Source organism: Uloborus diversus, chromosome 5 (assembly GCF_026930045.1).
Source record: "Uloborus diversus isolate 005 chromosome 5, Udiv.v.3.1, whole genome shotgun sequence".
NCBI classification, from domain to species: Eukaryota; Metazoa; Arthropoda; class Arachnida; order Araneae; family Uloboridae; genus Uloborus; species Uloborus diversus.
The window spans coordinates 174932996-174950637 of NC_072735.1; the positions used below are offsets into that span (position 1 = coordinate 174932996).

General features: G+C 35.7%; 1 protein-coding gene across 1 annotated transcript in view; it reads left to right on the forward strand.

Moving 5' to 3' along the window:
• Window positions 1–17642, forward strand: part of LOC129222687 (lysosomal acid phosphatase-like) — a 33562-nt gene that overhangs the window by 12492 nt on the left and 3428 nt on the right. The window contains exons 4-8 of the mRNA XM_054857217.1: window positions 3470–3622; window positions 6298–6393; window positions 8650–8739; window positions 13267–13387; window positions 16870–16955. Of these exons, the coding sequence (XP_054713192.1) occupies window positions 3470–3622; window positions 6298–6393; window positions 8650–8739; window positions 13267–13387; window positions 16870–16955 (546 nt within the window). The remainder of the gene's footprint in view (window positions 1–3469; window positions 3623–6297; window positions 6394–8649; window positions 8740–13266; window positions 13388–16869; window positions 16956–17642) is intronic.

Sequence of the window (17642 nt, forward strand, 5' to 3'; positions counted from 1 at the left end):
ACTTTTCATACTTAGGTTTATACATGAACCCTATATCGAATGCTAAAATTTTCGTAAAAGTTTCCGCTCAACCCTAACCTTTTACTGTCTTATTCTCATAGGTTTTTTATAGCTTACGCTTGAAACAAAAGCTTTCTTTTTCCAATCTTTTGGCTCAGAATATAAAAGGACTATTTTATCATTTTTTAGGGGACATTCGATAAAGGAAAGAAATCTCGCCAAAAGCAAATTTACCAACAAACATACAGGTATGGTAAACTTGACCTGCCCAAATCACATTTACTAGAACATTCAACCACAACAAAGTTTTTGATGTTGGATCTTAATTTTGGCCATTTTTCAATTCATTGAAATTACCTCCAGTCATTCTTTTGGAAAGCAGCATGGAAATTTTTCAGAATGCAAAGGAACTAGAGATACACCAATTGGCATTCAGTAAACAACCTATTCGGCAGTAAAATGGTTCGAACAACCGAATAGCAAACCAATTCGACATTCGATTTTGAAAAAAGTTCACATCTTTTATACAATGACTGGAACTTGCAGTACAATAGCACAAAATTAGTTCAAATTGTTGCATATAACAGCATCCCATGTATAGAAACTTCAATGTTACGGAATAACATTCAGATGTTAAACTATCTGTTTCTAAATTACAGAACAGAATAAAATTTCAGTAAATCACTTGTGGTTTGTAATGACATGTTAAGCAATTTAGTTTTGTATAACAGCAAGATTCTTAATCAATAACATACATGTTATTACGATCAGCAATTATCCAATCATGCATTAAGAAAGACATTTTTTGCAGAACTGTTGACAAACATAAACCAAGTTCACAGTTCACAAAAAAAAAAAATTTCTTCTTCTTAAGGAATGATTTAATTTATTTTTCATTCCTTTTAAATTAATAATTATACTTAATATAGATGGGTCATTCTTCAAAAAGTGTAACTTTTCTGTCACACGGCTTTTACAGAAAACATTTTAAGGAACAATTCATTTAACAATACTTTTTAATTTCATCAAAAATATATCTATTTAAACCTGCCAACAATGTTTTAATAATAATTTTATTTTAGTATATTTTTGGTTCATAACATGTGAATTCTCACCTACGTAGCATGGCACACACCTTGTGTGACTGTTTATGTTGCATAATAACTTGGTTAATTAAAAGTATGTACTTATTTATTATTCCTTTTACAAGTGTCTCAAATACTAATTGTTTAAGTATATTTGATTTTTTAATATTGTGTTTTAGTTCGGTTTAGTAGGACGAGGAGTCCTGTCACACAATAAATTCTCACCTCCGTTACCTAAACACAAAATGCCATTCCTCATTAACACGTGGCAGCAATGACATCAAATTTTATTTTCCATGATACAAGAGAGCTCCATTGTTTATTTTCAGCCATAGTTGAAGTTGTGAGATTTTTATTGAGAAACAAGAAGATAGATTTTGCTTTAAAAACTTAGTGTGGTTACTCCGACTTCTCACCTCCGTGAACTTGAATTTCAGGGATGTAAATTAATGCAAAAAAAAAGAAGTGAACATGCTTTTATATGCTTAACATGTTCAGATTGTAGCAAAGAAGAAAAAAAAATTCTCTGAAAAATGTATCTATTAGGCCTATATTATTGGGCGGTTCCTCACCTCCGTGACAGACCTTATCAATGTCATTATTTCTGAGGTGAAAATAGACGATGAAGGGGAAATACATCAATTATAGGCATTCTACCAAAATTATAAATTGCCAGTATATCCTCAAATTTACTAAATACTATTTTTAATGTACATTTGAAACTACTAATTAAGCCGTCCTTTAATTAAGATAGCTTAATAATATGTTCCCACTAATCACTAAAATAGCTGATTGTATGCACAATTAACAAAATTACTACTTTGATACTAAATTGGCCCCGATTTTTAAATATTAAAAGTTTTTTTTCCTTTTTTTTATTTCCGTGAATAAAACTTTTATTTATTTATTTTTTTATTTATGAGTAAAATAATTGGAACTTAACTGGGCCATTGTTTATGGTTACTTCTAGTAGGTAACACTTTCATGTAAGAATGAAAAAAGCAAAACAAAAGGTTTCAAATTGGAAAATATTTGCATTCAAAAGTTACGTTTTCTAGAGAATGACCCAGATAAGTTTAATGTTAACAAGAACAAAATATAAACAAAATGCATAATGTAAACAAAAACACAAAATAGACATCGTCGCCCCAAAGCAACAGTAGGTAATCTTGCCGTTATTCCTGAAGTTAGATGTCTTACTTTTTCTGAGTCGACGATACGCCTTTTCTAATTTAAATTGCCATAAAAGGAAAAATACGATAGGGTCCTTTCTAAAATTTAAAAAATATTTTTTTTCTGTATGAGCATGCTTAAAAAAATAGGACTTGACATTTTTTTCAATAATTTGACAAAGTTTAGCATTTATTAACAATTATTTCAATCGGTGCACAGATTCAATTTTAATTTTTACTCTTCTGCACATGACATCACAAGTGATGAAATGCCATTCACTGATGCCATTAACGTGGAGCGCAATATTTCATTCGCTCCTGAATTATCATACCCTGGAAACATGGCAGACAGCAAGCGTAAACATTCAGCGCTCCAAAGTACACCACTTCTGACGTCGTAAAGACCACGCCTTCTTTGAAAAGTCGGACATTTTAAAAAATAATTAAAAATAAATGTTGAGAAAGTATTTTCTGGGTCTTTTTTTTTCTGCTCAGTCTATCAACCTGTGTGACTAAAAGTAGTACTTTTGACTGAAGGAAAAAAACCCATTGCTACACTTAAAAAGGTTAAACTAAATAGTCGGTATTCAGCCGAATATTCGGTTAAAATTTTAACCGAATGTGTGATATTCCACATTCGTCTAAACACGGTATCCCTAGAAAGAACCATCACTTTACTAACAAACAACACGAAGTAGATCTGCACTGGAATTGCTATTGAAGCCGATAGTTAGTAGGAAAAGAACGCATTTAACCACTTATTAGTTTTTAATTAAAGATGTCATAATGTGGCAGTTAATCCATTGAGGTGTTAGTAAAGCATAACTTATTTTTTTTTATTCATATTGACTTCCGTTTTCAATGACTATTGAGTATGTACTACATACAACGGAAATGAAGGAGCGATTTCTCCACCGTTTCCAATTCATTACATTCGTAGAAACAAGAAACCCAACGAGAAGGGTCCTATCGCACTTCGTGATTGTGAAACACTTAACTTGAATTCAAGACGTCAAAATTCAAACAAATGCTGGATGAGGGGTGTTAATCAGGTTTAAAGATTTGTTTTGCTTATTTTTCCCCGATTATCCGGATTTTCGATCAACCGGATTGTCTTCAGTCTGAATTCGTTCGATTAAACGAGGTTGCACTGTAAAACTTTTGTTAGCTTGAAGGAATCAGATTGCATAAAATGAGTCTTCTTTTACTTAGATTGAGATGCAGAGCTCAGATGCATTCCGGTGCATGAACAGTGCTTATTGCTTCCTGGCCGGCCTGTACCCTCCCGATGAAGAGAGAGAGTTCATGTCGAACTTCCCCTGGCAGCCGATTTTCGTTAACTACGTTCCAGAACCTGATGAGAAAGTAAGTGTAGTTTAGCTGTGTTCGTTTGTTGAAAAGTATTCTGCAGAACCTAAAGTTGGAGTAGACGGGTAAAAGCGCAGCCTACTGGGTTGCACTGCTGTTTGTATCACAGCAGGCTAAAGCAAAAGTTGTTTGTACGCAAGCGCTTTTCAGACACTTGCTCGTCGATACTGTGAGGGTCAGTCAATAAATAACGAGGCAGAGGCTATAAAACGGACTCCATCCGACATTCTTCAGAAATACTGGCCGAAATTGTTTAAACACTATCCCTCTGGGAAATTAGTCGCATAATTTTCGTGCTCATAAAAGTTTTTTGGCTGCTGCTGAAGCCAATTACGGACGCACTCCTTTTCATGGTCCGAAGGGAATAGTTGTCCCCGAAGTGCCTTCTTGAGTTTCCCAAAGATGTGGGATCATATGGGGATAGATCTGGACTATAAGGGGTAGTGGTTCAAGACTTCCGATTTAAATTTCCGAAAAAGTTTCTCAGTTGCATTATCTGTCTATGGTCTAGCGTTATCGTGCAACAGGATGACATCACGTGAAAGTTTATTACCGGAACCACACACAGCCAGTCCAAAAAAGGAACTTTTGCCGAAGTTTAAGTGGGAAAATTTTGAACTACCCCCTTTATAGTCCAGATCTATCCCCATGTGATCCCACATCTTTGAGGAACTCAAGAAGGCACTACGGGGACAACGATTTCATTCGGACGATGAAGTTAAGGAGTGCGTGCGTAATTGTCTCCAGCAGCCGCCAAAAATGACTTGCATGAGCACGGAATTATGGGACTAATTTCCGAGAGGGATAAGTGTTTAAACAATTTAGGTCAGTATTTTTGAAGAATGTCGAATAGAGACTGTTTTATAGCCTCTGCTTCGTTATTTATTGACTGACCCTAATAGAAGTGCTCGGTTGCCTATGGAGCCAGATTATTGTTATATATTTAGCTAATACTACATCTATGGTTGGAACGAGCTGCGATGAAAAGTCACGGCAGAAAAAATAAAGGTTTGAATTTTGAGATCTTGAATTCTCAAATTATGTATTTTACAATCACGAATTGCGATAGGACCCCTACTCGTTGGGTTTCTTGTTCCTACTAATAGCTTTTATCGCATCCATAATTTGATTTCAAGACGTCAAAATTCTAATGAATGCCAGGGATTGGATGTTGTGGGCTGGATACTGTTTTCGGGTAAAACGAATTGTGTAAAGTCGAGAAAGTCGTTTATACATATTCAATTTCGAGGCACATGGACGCCTGTTTTATAAGCATAGAAAAATGAAATCAAAGGACGGACGCCATTCAACGGTCAAGTGTGAAGACAATAAGTAATTCGTGTGATAGCTCAAAAAAAAAAAAGCTCATTACTTTCATGGCCCACCCTGTATGTCATAGGAACCACTGTAAAACTGCTTTTCCTTCATCAATTCGCATACAAACTAGGAGGATTTCAGAATTTACTAATATTATTCTATTACCTCAAGAGAACTTTCATGCTGTTCCTCATCCTTTTACCCCCCCCCCCCCTTCCTTTTTTTTATATTTCATTTTTTTTCCAACGAACGCATCAAATGTCTTTCAAGTTGCTGAGAAAACACTATCAACCAATAAAATTTCAGCAAAATACATCTACCATACTTTATAGGTGCCGGAAAGTGTCTGAAAAAAATAGAGAAACAAAAGTGTTTAAAAACTCAAACGTGCACCTGATTGCACGGGAAAAAAACTTTGCTTCAGTTATTAAAAAATATAGATTATTTAATAGGAGCGCACGTGTGCTTGTTTGTATCATTTTTTTTTTGAGCAATCACGAACTGCCTATAATACTCACATGAACAAAGTCGATGTTGCTCTGATTTTTCAGATTACCATGACGGCGGTTGTTTTTAATATTTTTTTACGAATCGTCTGCAGTTTGATTTTATTTTCTCCCCGAAGCTTAACTTTGACGCAAGCACACTTTCAATTTTTTTAAAAAAAAAGGGGGGGGGGGGTCGTTTGTGTAAAATTACGTTTTTTTCTTCAGGGAAAAACACCTATGTAGGCGAACTTAAACAGCATAACTAAATCTAATTACAAATTTACAAGATTACGAATTCCCCAGTATTTAAGATTGATAACAAATAAAAACACGTAACGTTATACGCTGTAAATAATCTTTATAATATGTTTACTGATGGATATCGGCCCTAAAAACTTTAATTTTTATTTCCGCATCCTAATCACCATTTCTTTTTATGGATATGCCTCGTATTACCTGCTCAAGAAAATCACCAGTCTTAAAATGACGGGTGAAAATTTCTTGCCCATTTCCATTCCATTCCATTTCATTTCTAGAAACAAAAAAAAACCCGACGAGTAAGGTCCTATTGCAATTCCAGGTTGCGAAAAACGTAATTTGAATTCAAGACTTCGAAATTCAAATGATTTTGTTTTTCTAATTTAATTTTTGTGAAACCCTGAGAAGCCAAGCCTTAAGCCATCGCTTAATCAGGCCCTGATTTTAAAGTGTAAAAAGGATGACTATATTTGCTAAATATTATTACATCATAATGAGACAATTCTTAATTTGTTAATATTGTAATATGACATAAATTTTTCACGCATAAATAACAAACTGTTGCAAGAAAGTATTTCGAATCAGTTAAAATGTTGTCTTTTTTTGCAGTATTTACAGTCCAATCCGAACTGTCCGAAATATGAAGCCTGCAAAGCTAGGGTGAGACAATCCACAGAAGTTAGACATTTTAATAATAAATACAGAGTAAGTAATATGTTTTAAAAAATAAAATACAGTCAAACTCGCTTAAAAAGAGCTCAAAGGGACTGCGATATTTGCTCTTTATAACTGAGTGCTCGTAAAAAACGGGTTAATTTTTAAAATTCATAAAAAATCATCATAGTATCTTTTTTTCGTCTGACGAAAGAGACGTCAGAACTGTCTGAACGTCTCTTTCTTGTGTCACTGTTCTTGAGGAATACGCATATACACACACATACAGGTAGTTATAAAAATAATGGAAACACCTGTGACTAAAAGTGACATTTTTGAATGTGCTTTGTACGTAATGCAGAATAAAACTAGAGATGTTTTTTTTTATATATATATATATAAATAGTAACGTATATATTCTGGTTGTATATGGTGGCGTAACTGAAGTTCTGGAAGTCTTGGAATTTTTTAAGGCACGTAAAGTGTTGGACCTCTCAAATTTTTAAAGAGGGCAAAAAAATTGGAGCTCGTCTAGCTGGAGCAGTTGTAACTGAAACATCTCAACTTTTTTGGCGTTTCTAGAGGTACAGTATCTAAAGTCATGACAGCATACACGCAGCGCGGTAAGACAAGCTCGGCAAAGCAAAATAGTGGACAAAAGAGAAGCTTACTACCAAACGGCACGAACTTGAGGGTCACGGATTTGGACAAAATTCTAGATATAGGTCAATTCCCACTAGGTATGAGCACAGGTAAAGCGGTGTGACTGCATAGGTCCTAGTTCGGCTGCTACGGGAGTCAGAAATTGATAATTTGGACCTGATTCAGCAGAGTTCTCTTTAAAATTACCATTTTTATCCATTTTTCTGCTACTGTACTTCAGTATGAGCCATTTGCATGCTTACCTTCGAATTAATTGTGTTGGATACTAATTTTTAATAAGCGGTTCTTAAATTTAAATTGGTTACTACTTTTAATTTCAATAACTTGAATGCCAAAATAACATAATTACAGGATATTTATCGTTTGCAAATGAAACTAATTATTTTCGTTTTATATTAATCGTTTGCTAGTAAAAAGTATTTATCGTTTTCTGATCTTTATCTTTTGCTATCAAAGATACCCCACATTGATGAGCAAAAATGGGAGAGGAGAAAAAGCTCTAATTTATTGCACATGGCACACACACACAAAAAAGAAAAAAATACAAGGTCGTTTCGACATTTCAAATAACTTAGATAGTGCCCATAAATAGATACGTGTTCTCTCTTATACTCAATTTACTAACAAAAGATGCCAAAGGTGTTGGGAGAACGAACATAGTGTCGAAGTCTGAAATTCCAATGGATACGCCATTGCATTTCTAAGGCCAAACTAGCAACTTTGGGCCCTCGTTGCAGCCAAACCAGGGCCTATGCAGTCAAACCGCTTTACTTGCGCTCATACTTAGTGGGAATGGACCTATAGCTAGAGTTTTGTCAAAATCCGTGACCCTCAAGGTCGTGCCGTTTGATCGTTAGTAAACGAAACCGACGGTATTAAAGAGGATCGTAATGTCTAAAAAGCGAACAATATCAGCAAAAATGACCAGAGAACTCAACCACCATCTGGATTCACCAGTGTGAGTGATTCGAGTCAGAAGGCACCTTTATCAACAGAACATTTATGGCAGAGTAGCGATTCCCAACACACTTGTCACAGAGTCCTTTATTTTGATAACTACCTGTATATAGTTATTAAATGATTCTTTACTCACAAATTAAAAAAAAAGGGTTTCATCGCTTGTTCTCATGATTAATAATTGATCACTAACTTTCGGTTGATTTCGGAAAGTTAAATAAAATTCACCAAAAAAGAATAAGCCAAGCTGGAAAGCAATAGAAATTTTATGAATCATAATTACATTTCTTGCTTTAAGCGGGGTAATATCTGTAAAAGCGAGTTGTGCTTTCATAGACATTGCACCAACCAAGTACAGTCGAGTCCCCTTAATGGAATTGCCAATTTGCCGCGAAAAATTATCCTAATAGGCGGGATATTCCATTATCCGGGATCAAAACAACAAATTACATTGGTTTGGTACACTGAAAATTTATCACATTAGGCGGGATATTCTTTTAACCGATATTCTAATAAGCGGGCTCGACTATATTTCTTATTTGCTCGCTAAATCCAGGTTCTCGTTAAAACAGGGTTTGTTATAAGCGAGCTCGACTGTACAACTTGCTACAAAAGGAAAAATAATTTTTTGAAAACTAATTATTTATTATATTGCATTCAGGTACTGAGAAAATAACTGTTTTTCAGGAATTTTTCGAATATTGGCACGTAGGAGCTGATAAGGTCATCATAAACTTTGATAATGCCGGTGATTTGTATAAAACATTGTCAGTGGAGGTAATGTATTTTATTTTCATTGCTTTGTCTTTCAAAAATCATAAGATACAAGTAGGGCAAAGGCGCCATATTTCTCACCCCTCTTAGCTTTTTGGTCTCTGAGTAATATATGTTGCGTTCAAATTACCCTGAAAAAATTATGTATCACAACCAACTAAGCTTACACCTGGTATTTAAGTTTAAATAGATGAAACACAATTTGTCTTTCGTAAGAAATAAGTTTTAAAAAACTACACTTTCACCCGAATGGAATATTGTTTTCGTCCCCTTTCCAATAGAAGAGGTAACAATGGGTTAAGAACCAGATATCTTTATCTTTACTAATAATAAAGCTGAAAGTCTCTCTATCTGGATCTCTCTCTGTCAGGATCTCTGTCACGCGCAAAGCGCCTAGACCCTTCGGCCGATTTTCATGAAATTTGGTACAAAATTAGTTTGTAGCATGGGGGTGTGCATCTTGAAGTGATTTTTCGAAAACTCGATTTTGTTCTTTTTCTATTCCGATTTTAAGAAAATTTTACCTAGCTAATTATCACAACGTGGACGAATAAATTACGAAATTATCATAACGTGGAACCGTAACATGGGCAAGCAAATGAATATAGCAAATTGGAAAAAAATACAGGCGAACCAAATGACCTTTTAACTTTCTACTACGCCGTGCGGGTACCACTAGTTAATAATAAATACGGAATAAGACTTGTATTAAAGGGAAGCATCACAAATTGTGCTTTTTTTTTTACAAAATATTAAATAAGGAAACGTAAGGTTGATTTGTTGAGCCTCCAAACAAGCGTCACAAATACTTTTTTTCTCTTCACCTCAGAGCACATTTAGTGTTCGCCACTAGGCGCACTGAGGGTAACGTACCTATGTTTCCCCATGTTTGTCAAAAAAAAAAAAAAAAGTTTGGGGATATGGGATACCGTGCATCAACGTCTTTTTCCTCTATCTCGGTAGGGAACGAAATTAGGAACATCATATTTGCCAACATGGTAACTTCTTTCTCTACGTGAATTAAACCTTACACTACAAAACTCACAGATCACTCAGTTTATATCATACTCTAGACAACTGTGTCAAATACAACTGAATAAACACATTCTAATAAATCAAAAACAGCATTTTTAAATAGTATTAGAATAACTCAAGGTTTCAAAAATCAGAATGATTGCTCCCAAACGGCAGCACCAGCGGCCTAAACTTATGAAACTTCCACAAACCAATTGCGTTCCTTACCGCAATCAGAAAAAATATCGCCGTTGACGACACCTAGTGTTAGACCAGAGAAACGAAGAGAGACGAAATCGGGCACGAGGACCAAATGTGCCAACGTTATCCTACTTATTAAGTTCATTGGATATGAATTGTTAACATTGGTTGTAACTAGCCTGCTTTATTACTTAGAGCTGATTGACCTTTGACGCAACAAAATACTATTTCTAAATGTTTAAACTTCCCCATTTAGCTCAAAGCATCACACGATTTGCATCATATAACGTAGGAAGAACGATTTCATCAACCTCAAAATTGCTGCCAAATAGTAACTTCAGGATTGAATAGCTTTTTATTAAAGGGGTTCAACACTATTCGTAAATGGACTTACTCCCTTTCAACAAGGAGCGATTCAATTACTAAATGATGTAGTTAATTGAGTTTGGGAACCAGGGGATTCCCAAGCTGCGTGCCGCATGGATGAGGCTAGAGGTACCGCAAAATATCCGCGATACCAATATACAGGGTGACCGTTCTACGCATCGGATTTCGATGAAATTTGGAATATAGATTATATAGACCATGGGGAGCAGGATTATACAATAAAAAAAATAGTTCAAAAATCAACGATAGGGGGCGCTCTACACACGTAAAACATCTGGTAACAACCACCTATGCATTATGCAAATTAAATGAGCTATAAAAAGGCAGAAGTAAACTCATCTTCATCACGATGACACGGAAAAGAAAAAGCGAGCCTTACTGATCAAGGTCTTCTATCAGAAAGATAGTAATCTTACTGCCACACTGCGTGAGTATCGAAGGTTGAAAGGCATACAAAGGGCCCATGTCAGGCAGGGGCGTAGCTAAGGGGGGGGGGGTTAGGGAGAAACCCCCCCCCCCGAAAAGTTAGTCTCAAAAAAAAGAGAAAAAGAAGAGAGAAGAGAAAGAAAAAATAAAAAGAAAAGGAAAAAATTCCAAGCGATTATATATATATATATATATATATATATATATATATATATATATATAAAAGAAGTAACCCCCCCCCCCGAAAGTCGGGTCTAGCTACGCCACTGATGTCAAGGCAATCCTTGAAAATTATCGTGTTTGTGGTGGAAGCATACGGACGGTGCCTGAATTAAAGGATAGCATAAAGGAACCATGTTCATGCTATTATAGGGCAACCAACCCCTTCGTTCAACTGTGGCACACGCTATAACACTTATTGAACACGTGATTGAGGCAGGTGGAATGCACATTGACCCAATCGTGTAAATAAAATCGATTTTGTGACACAGTTTCCGTTATATTTGATGCATGCGCCCTTTTCTACCCTGGTGGTAGATTTTTTTAACTAATTTTTTTATTGCATAATCCTGCTCCCCATGGTCTATATAATCTATATTCCAAGTTTCATCGGATTCCGATGCGTAGAACGGTCACTAGAGGGGTCCAAACAGGGTAACTTTAATTATAACCACCTTGTATATAAATGTGAACAGAAATAGGCTAGGGAGCCGTGAGAAAGCTTTAATTCTACAAAGGGTGCCGCAAATCGAAAAATTTTGAGAAACCCTGGTCTAACTGTCATGTTTTTCTTTTTCTTTTTTGTAAAATAAAGAGCAGAAAACTTATTTTTAAACCTTATGGAGAAAATGAGCAGTGAGCTTTTTTTCTTTTTCAAAAAAAAAATTTAATTAAATTATTTTAAAGGAAACAAAGTAAAGTGGCGCAGCTCTAAGTTATACCGAACTTAGAGCAGGAATTAGTGACTGGAGGGAGCAAATTCAATCATTGACTTAAGAAATACTGAGGCAAAGATCTCGAATCCCACGGTTCAACTTCGACGAATGGGAGGCATGTTTTACTTGAAACGAGTGGAATAAACCTGATTTCTTCCAGTACTTAACTTCTATTCTATTCTATTCTATTCTATTCTATTCAAGAGTCACAACTGACTTCAACTGTATTTTATGTCGAGGTCTGCATACTAGTGCCTTGCCTCCATTATTTTATATACCGATAGATGGCAGCACCATCACCGGATCGAACAGTTAATGAGAATTTAGAACTAGTCCAAGAGCTAATAGCTACCTGGTACTAGCACCCCCAGAGGTATCGTTTCACTTGGAGGACATTGAGACCACGAGCATATTTAACGTCGCCCAGTCCCCTTTAATGACGACGGTGGGTCTTCGACCAGCGGGGATCGAACCCGAGCCCCTCCGGCCCCGAGTCCAATGCCCTACCGATCAGGCTACCACGGCCCTACTTAACTTACAAATATGTCACTTGACTACGTATCCTTGGTACAAGAACTGAAGGCTTCGCTCTCTCCGCCTTTTATTCCTTCTCAATGATCCCTGAATGACTTTACTTCCGTGTTAGAGGTGTCATGCAAAATAGATAAATTTGCGATTGTGATGTCCCTTGTATTTTCAACTAGCAGTACCTGCACCGTGATCCCGTGCTAAGAATTTAAAAGAAGCCCGTTGAATAAGAAAAAATCCACTCCCCTTCTGATGTGGAATGATCATTTTTCAACTAAAATATATACACAACTTTCAAAAAAACTTAAAGCATCTTTGGAATTTAAAACCATTCACGAAAACGCATGAAAAGATTATCAGTAGTTTTAAAATTCAAAATAACACTTCTGCTGCCAAGTTCAAGCAACCACACCGCCGTAACCCTGCCCCTTAGCGAGTAAAGGGGATTTTTTTCTGTAATTTAAACTGTTTCGCCAAATAAACAATACTATAATAGAAACGTAATAAAGAACAAGCACAATTGAATAATGCGACAAATTATTTTTACTTAGATAAGTAATTATCTTCAACTATAAGAACAAAACAAGCGTTGAAGAAATAAGGAAAACAAAACCCAATAGAAAGATCCAACAAAACCAAATTATGTACCTGAATATCAAAAAAAAAAAAACGCATTCAAAATCAGTTTGCTGACCACAACAAACACAGCCGATCACGCGTGTGAGCAGCGCGGCATGGTTCCTCGTAGCTATCGACACTGTCGGCCAGCGCTCTCTCGATGAGTTAACTTAACCGCCATCGTTTAGGAATTCATAGAACAAAACAGGTATGTAAACATTAAAATTGCAAATATTTCGGTCAATCTGATTTTTTTTAAAAAAATAGCCTATAGCCTTCCTCAATAAATGGACTATTCAACACACAAATAGTTTTTCAATTCGAACCAGTAGTTCTTGAGATTAGCGCGTTTAAATGAACAAACAAACTCTTCATCTTTATATTATTGGTATAGATTATAGCGATTATCTCTTTTACACAGAGTGACAGCAACCTTACCATTCCTCGTTGGGCTTTGAAGTACTGGGACGAACTAGTACACATGGCTGACGTCAGCTACTACTACCATTTCATGACCAAGCAACAACAAAGACTAAGAGGAGGTAAGATGCAAAATGCGGTCGTGGTGGACTGATCGGTAAGGCATCGGACTTGTGACCAGAGGGTCTCGGGTTCGATCCTCGCTGGTCAAAGATCCACCGTCGTCATTAATGGTGACTGGACGACGTTAAATATGCTTGTGGTCACAATGTCCTCCAAGTGAAACGATACCTCTGGGGGTATTAGACCAGAAAGTTGTTCGGCTTCTATTCTGGTTCTAAATTATCGAACTGTCCGTAGATGGTGCTGCCACCTATCGTGTTATCTGAGCCAAATCGGACTTCCACCTAGAAATAGGTGCTCGATTAAAAACGGAAGCCGTACCCACTCTGCCTTAAAATCGAGTAGCATTGCTACTCGGGCTAGAGTTCACGAGTGGCATAAGTAACAACAACAAGATGCAAAATTTGTTCATATTTTGTTTGATAATAGGGCTGCGTATTGGTTTCTCGCCATTTTGAGATCTAGCGCATTACCCTCAAAAGGTCTTACATCTATTTTTTTCATACCAAACCTCTATCGACGGATAGCCATTACCACGAAGTTTCGACTGCCAATTTCTTCCTTTAAGTGGCGATACGTAGGCAATCTCCTTCATGTTTAACTGTTATTTGGATTCAAACTAAGCAATAGTTTGCCACATAATCAAGGCAAACGAATACTCAAGGGATATTTTACATGCCATATAATCATATGACATGCTGGCGATTTTCTGCATCTTGAAACTCCACCGGCGAGGCCAGGTTTGAATTCGTGCCATTAGGCATAAGATACCAACGCCAAACCATTACGGCAGATAAGAAATTCACATCCGAAGATTTTTAAAACATTTTTGTTTTCATAGCAAACGAGATGGATTAATAAGCAAGAGTTTAAACTGGTACTTCACCAACAGCGACCACAACAAAATCTCATACGCAGACTTTCATTTGCAAGCTACTCATTTGTTCTGCGTAGTTGAATTAACATGCTCTCGGGTTCTCTCATTGACTATTATTTGTTTCATATCTTAACCAATAAGACTATGAGTTGTTGATTGCTCCATGAAGTAAGATAAAACAGTTCAACCCCCGTTTCTGGTCTACACGCCATTCACAGCCGCAACAGATGAATTTTGTTAAAGTTTCAATATGCTGATCGTTACAGACACAAATTTCTGCAACTTTAAGGTCGTGTGCGGTCTTTTTTTTTTTTTTTTTGACGAGTTTAATAGTCACTTTTAAGTTTACATTTCGCGTTAAAGAAGTTTATTTACTCTCACGGCAATGCATCCAAGGCTTGTAGCCTCTATGTAATACCCCTTTATTTCGATTATTTTTTGCTGGCATTGAAGTTAACTGAATATACAAGACTATCTCTCCCTTTCGTTTTGTATCATTTTCCCCATGTCTATTATAACCCATGTATGTCATAATAGATTTGACTGAATTGGTATCAGAACTTAACAAATTAATCAGATCGCCTGTGACAACATTTTGCACGAACAAAGTTGCGAAGTGATGGGAATCGGACCCACAGCGGTAGGTTTTGATCAAACGTTCTTCTACTTTGTGGTCCGATGCTTTTACCACTTGGCCAAAACACTTATCGGCTGGGGTTCAAATTACGGTCTTATGGGATCTTTGAACCTTAGCACGTTAAGGTACGTTACCTGAAGCACATACATTAGCCTAGTGTTCTGAAGTAAAGTCATTTCATTCACTGTCAAATCACAAAATATGACATTTAAAACAATACTGATAATAATAAAACTAAGATATGTAACTATAGCTGGGGCAAACCTGACCTGGCAGCATTGTAAAGGCTACACAAACGCAGCATTGCGACGCTGCCAGGTTAGGTTTGCCCCAACTATAGTTCTTTTTGCATGGTAAAATGTCGCCCATTAAAGCAGGCTACATTTTATCGGACCTGTTGCTTGAAATAACGCCGTGATTATTTTAATTCAGAGGAGAAAAACGCAACATGTTACTCATAATGCTTAGATCACCTCTCCCGCATAGAAAATACAGACAGAACCTCTTCTGTTTCAGTATCACATGGGTAGAAGTGATCGACTTGTAATATATAGGACATTTTCCACGAAAAATATAGGACATGTTCTATGAATGATTTTGATGTGAAAAATAAACAATACATAGTTTATTTTTTCTAACTATTTTTGCACCAATTATTATCAATGATTTCAATGAATCATACTGCATACTGTTTAAAAACCCAAATAAAAATAATACTTAGAAAGAGTTTCCTGTTCCTGAAAGAATAATGTAATAAGAAATTAAGTTTACTTATATACAAAAAATATTTTAAAATAAATTTAAACAATCTGAAGTCTATTTACATTTAATACAACTATTTACAATCATTGATTACTTATATTTTGAAAAAGCTTTTGCCTAACATTTTTCTGCATTTCATCTTTTGCAAGTACATCAAATCCCTATTCCTCAAAAATTTTTATATTAATCTCTTTTTTTTTTTTGCATAATTACCTACATTTAAATATTTTAAAAAAATTTTTTTTTGTATTAATAATGGCTGAATCTTCACCGCATTTTGTTGTTAGTGAAGATTCATTAACAAAGTGCTTTTTCATAAGTTTGGGGAGCTTTTCATAAAATATGGATAACTGAAGCTTTCTCTTAAAACAAATTTTAAATTTTGTCAAAAATACTCTACATTTACAACAAAATTTAAACAGGTGAGTGCCAGCAGACATTAAAAAAAAAAAAAAAAAAAAAACTTATGTATCTCGTTTTTATGCAGTCTTTTGTAAACTTGTGAGATAAAGTGCAAATCAAGTAACCTAAAGGCTTTTCAATAGTCATTTTCTATAAATCTTTATAACAAACTATGGAAACATAGGAAATATAGGACAATTGGCAAAAATATAGGACACTTTTGATGCTTTTTTGAAAATATAGAAAATATAGGATATATAGGACTACTTCTACCCCTGGTATCACTGCAAGGGTGGAATCCACTTTCAGCTCAGACATCTAACGATTAACAAAAGCACCATCCACCAACATTTTGATAAATTTGTTTCAGACGAGAAACCGAATACCCTGATATACTAAGCAGTAAGTTACCGCCCATAAGGTCGAACTACATGAAATATATCAACAGCCCGGTTATCCCAGCCAGGTACTGCAGTTTCGTCCTTGTTTTGAACTCATCAGTCTGGAATAGGGAATAACCATGCTGGAGGCAGATGTCATCTCATTAACATCTGGCGGTATACTGCATGTAACCCTGATCTAGTTTTCCCAGAGATACAGATTTTTATTGGGAACTGGAAGAACTTTTTGACTATTGCATATTTAACGTCTTTGAATGGCCAGTATCAAATATATAACCTTTCTGCAACAAGCCCGATAAAACATTTAATAAAAAACATTAAAAATGAAGTAGCAATTTAGAAATTTCATGAAAGTGTTCAAACCAACTGCAAATACTAATTTTATGATGAAATTTTTTGCAGGTCCAATACTTGGTTTAATGCTCGAAAGAATGAAAGACAGGATTCAAGGAAATAACAACCAGATTAAAGTTTATGGATATTCTGGGGTAAGCATTGAATTCTTACATTTTTTTTTTCATTTACATTTTTAATTACATTCGTTTCGCTTGCTTTTTTGCACTTACAGGGGCTCAGTGTGGGAAATACTATTTTCTAGAGCACTGTATATTTCAGTAGTTGAGTTGATGACAAAAATGAGTCTTTTTGTGACCACAACATTGCTATTCATTAAGGGGAAAGGTATCGAATATGCAACTGCAAAGCAGTTGGTGTTGATGCCCTATTGTACCTGATCAAAACAGGTAACAAGGCTCTATGACTCCTTTCAGAAATGAGTGGTCATTAGTAGCATTTTGTGACAGAAACTCTGATTTGACGCCAAATTTTCAGCCTGGTACCAAATTTGGCGCCTTAAGTTTTGGATCACATTGAATCTATCCTTTCCTGACTCACTTTGATTGAGATCCGTGTTTGACAAGAAGGATGAATTTGTTGAAGTAATTTTCTTCTGCAATTCTGTCTTTAAAAAAGCATTTTATTTATTTATTTATTCATTTATTTTGCAAATATGCTATTGGCATTTTAAAACATCTCACGGAGGAGAGGCGTTCACATACCCTCACCTCAAAATGCAGGGCTTTAGGGTGGCAATCATCGCTGTCTATAACTCGAGCATGCGTGCCAAGGCGTTATAGTTCTGGGTATATGGGTTCTGGATACTTGATGTTTGTTCT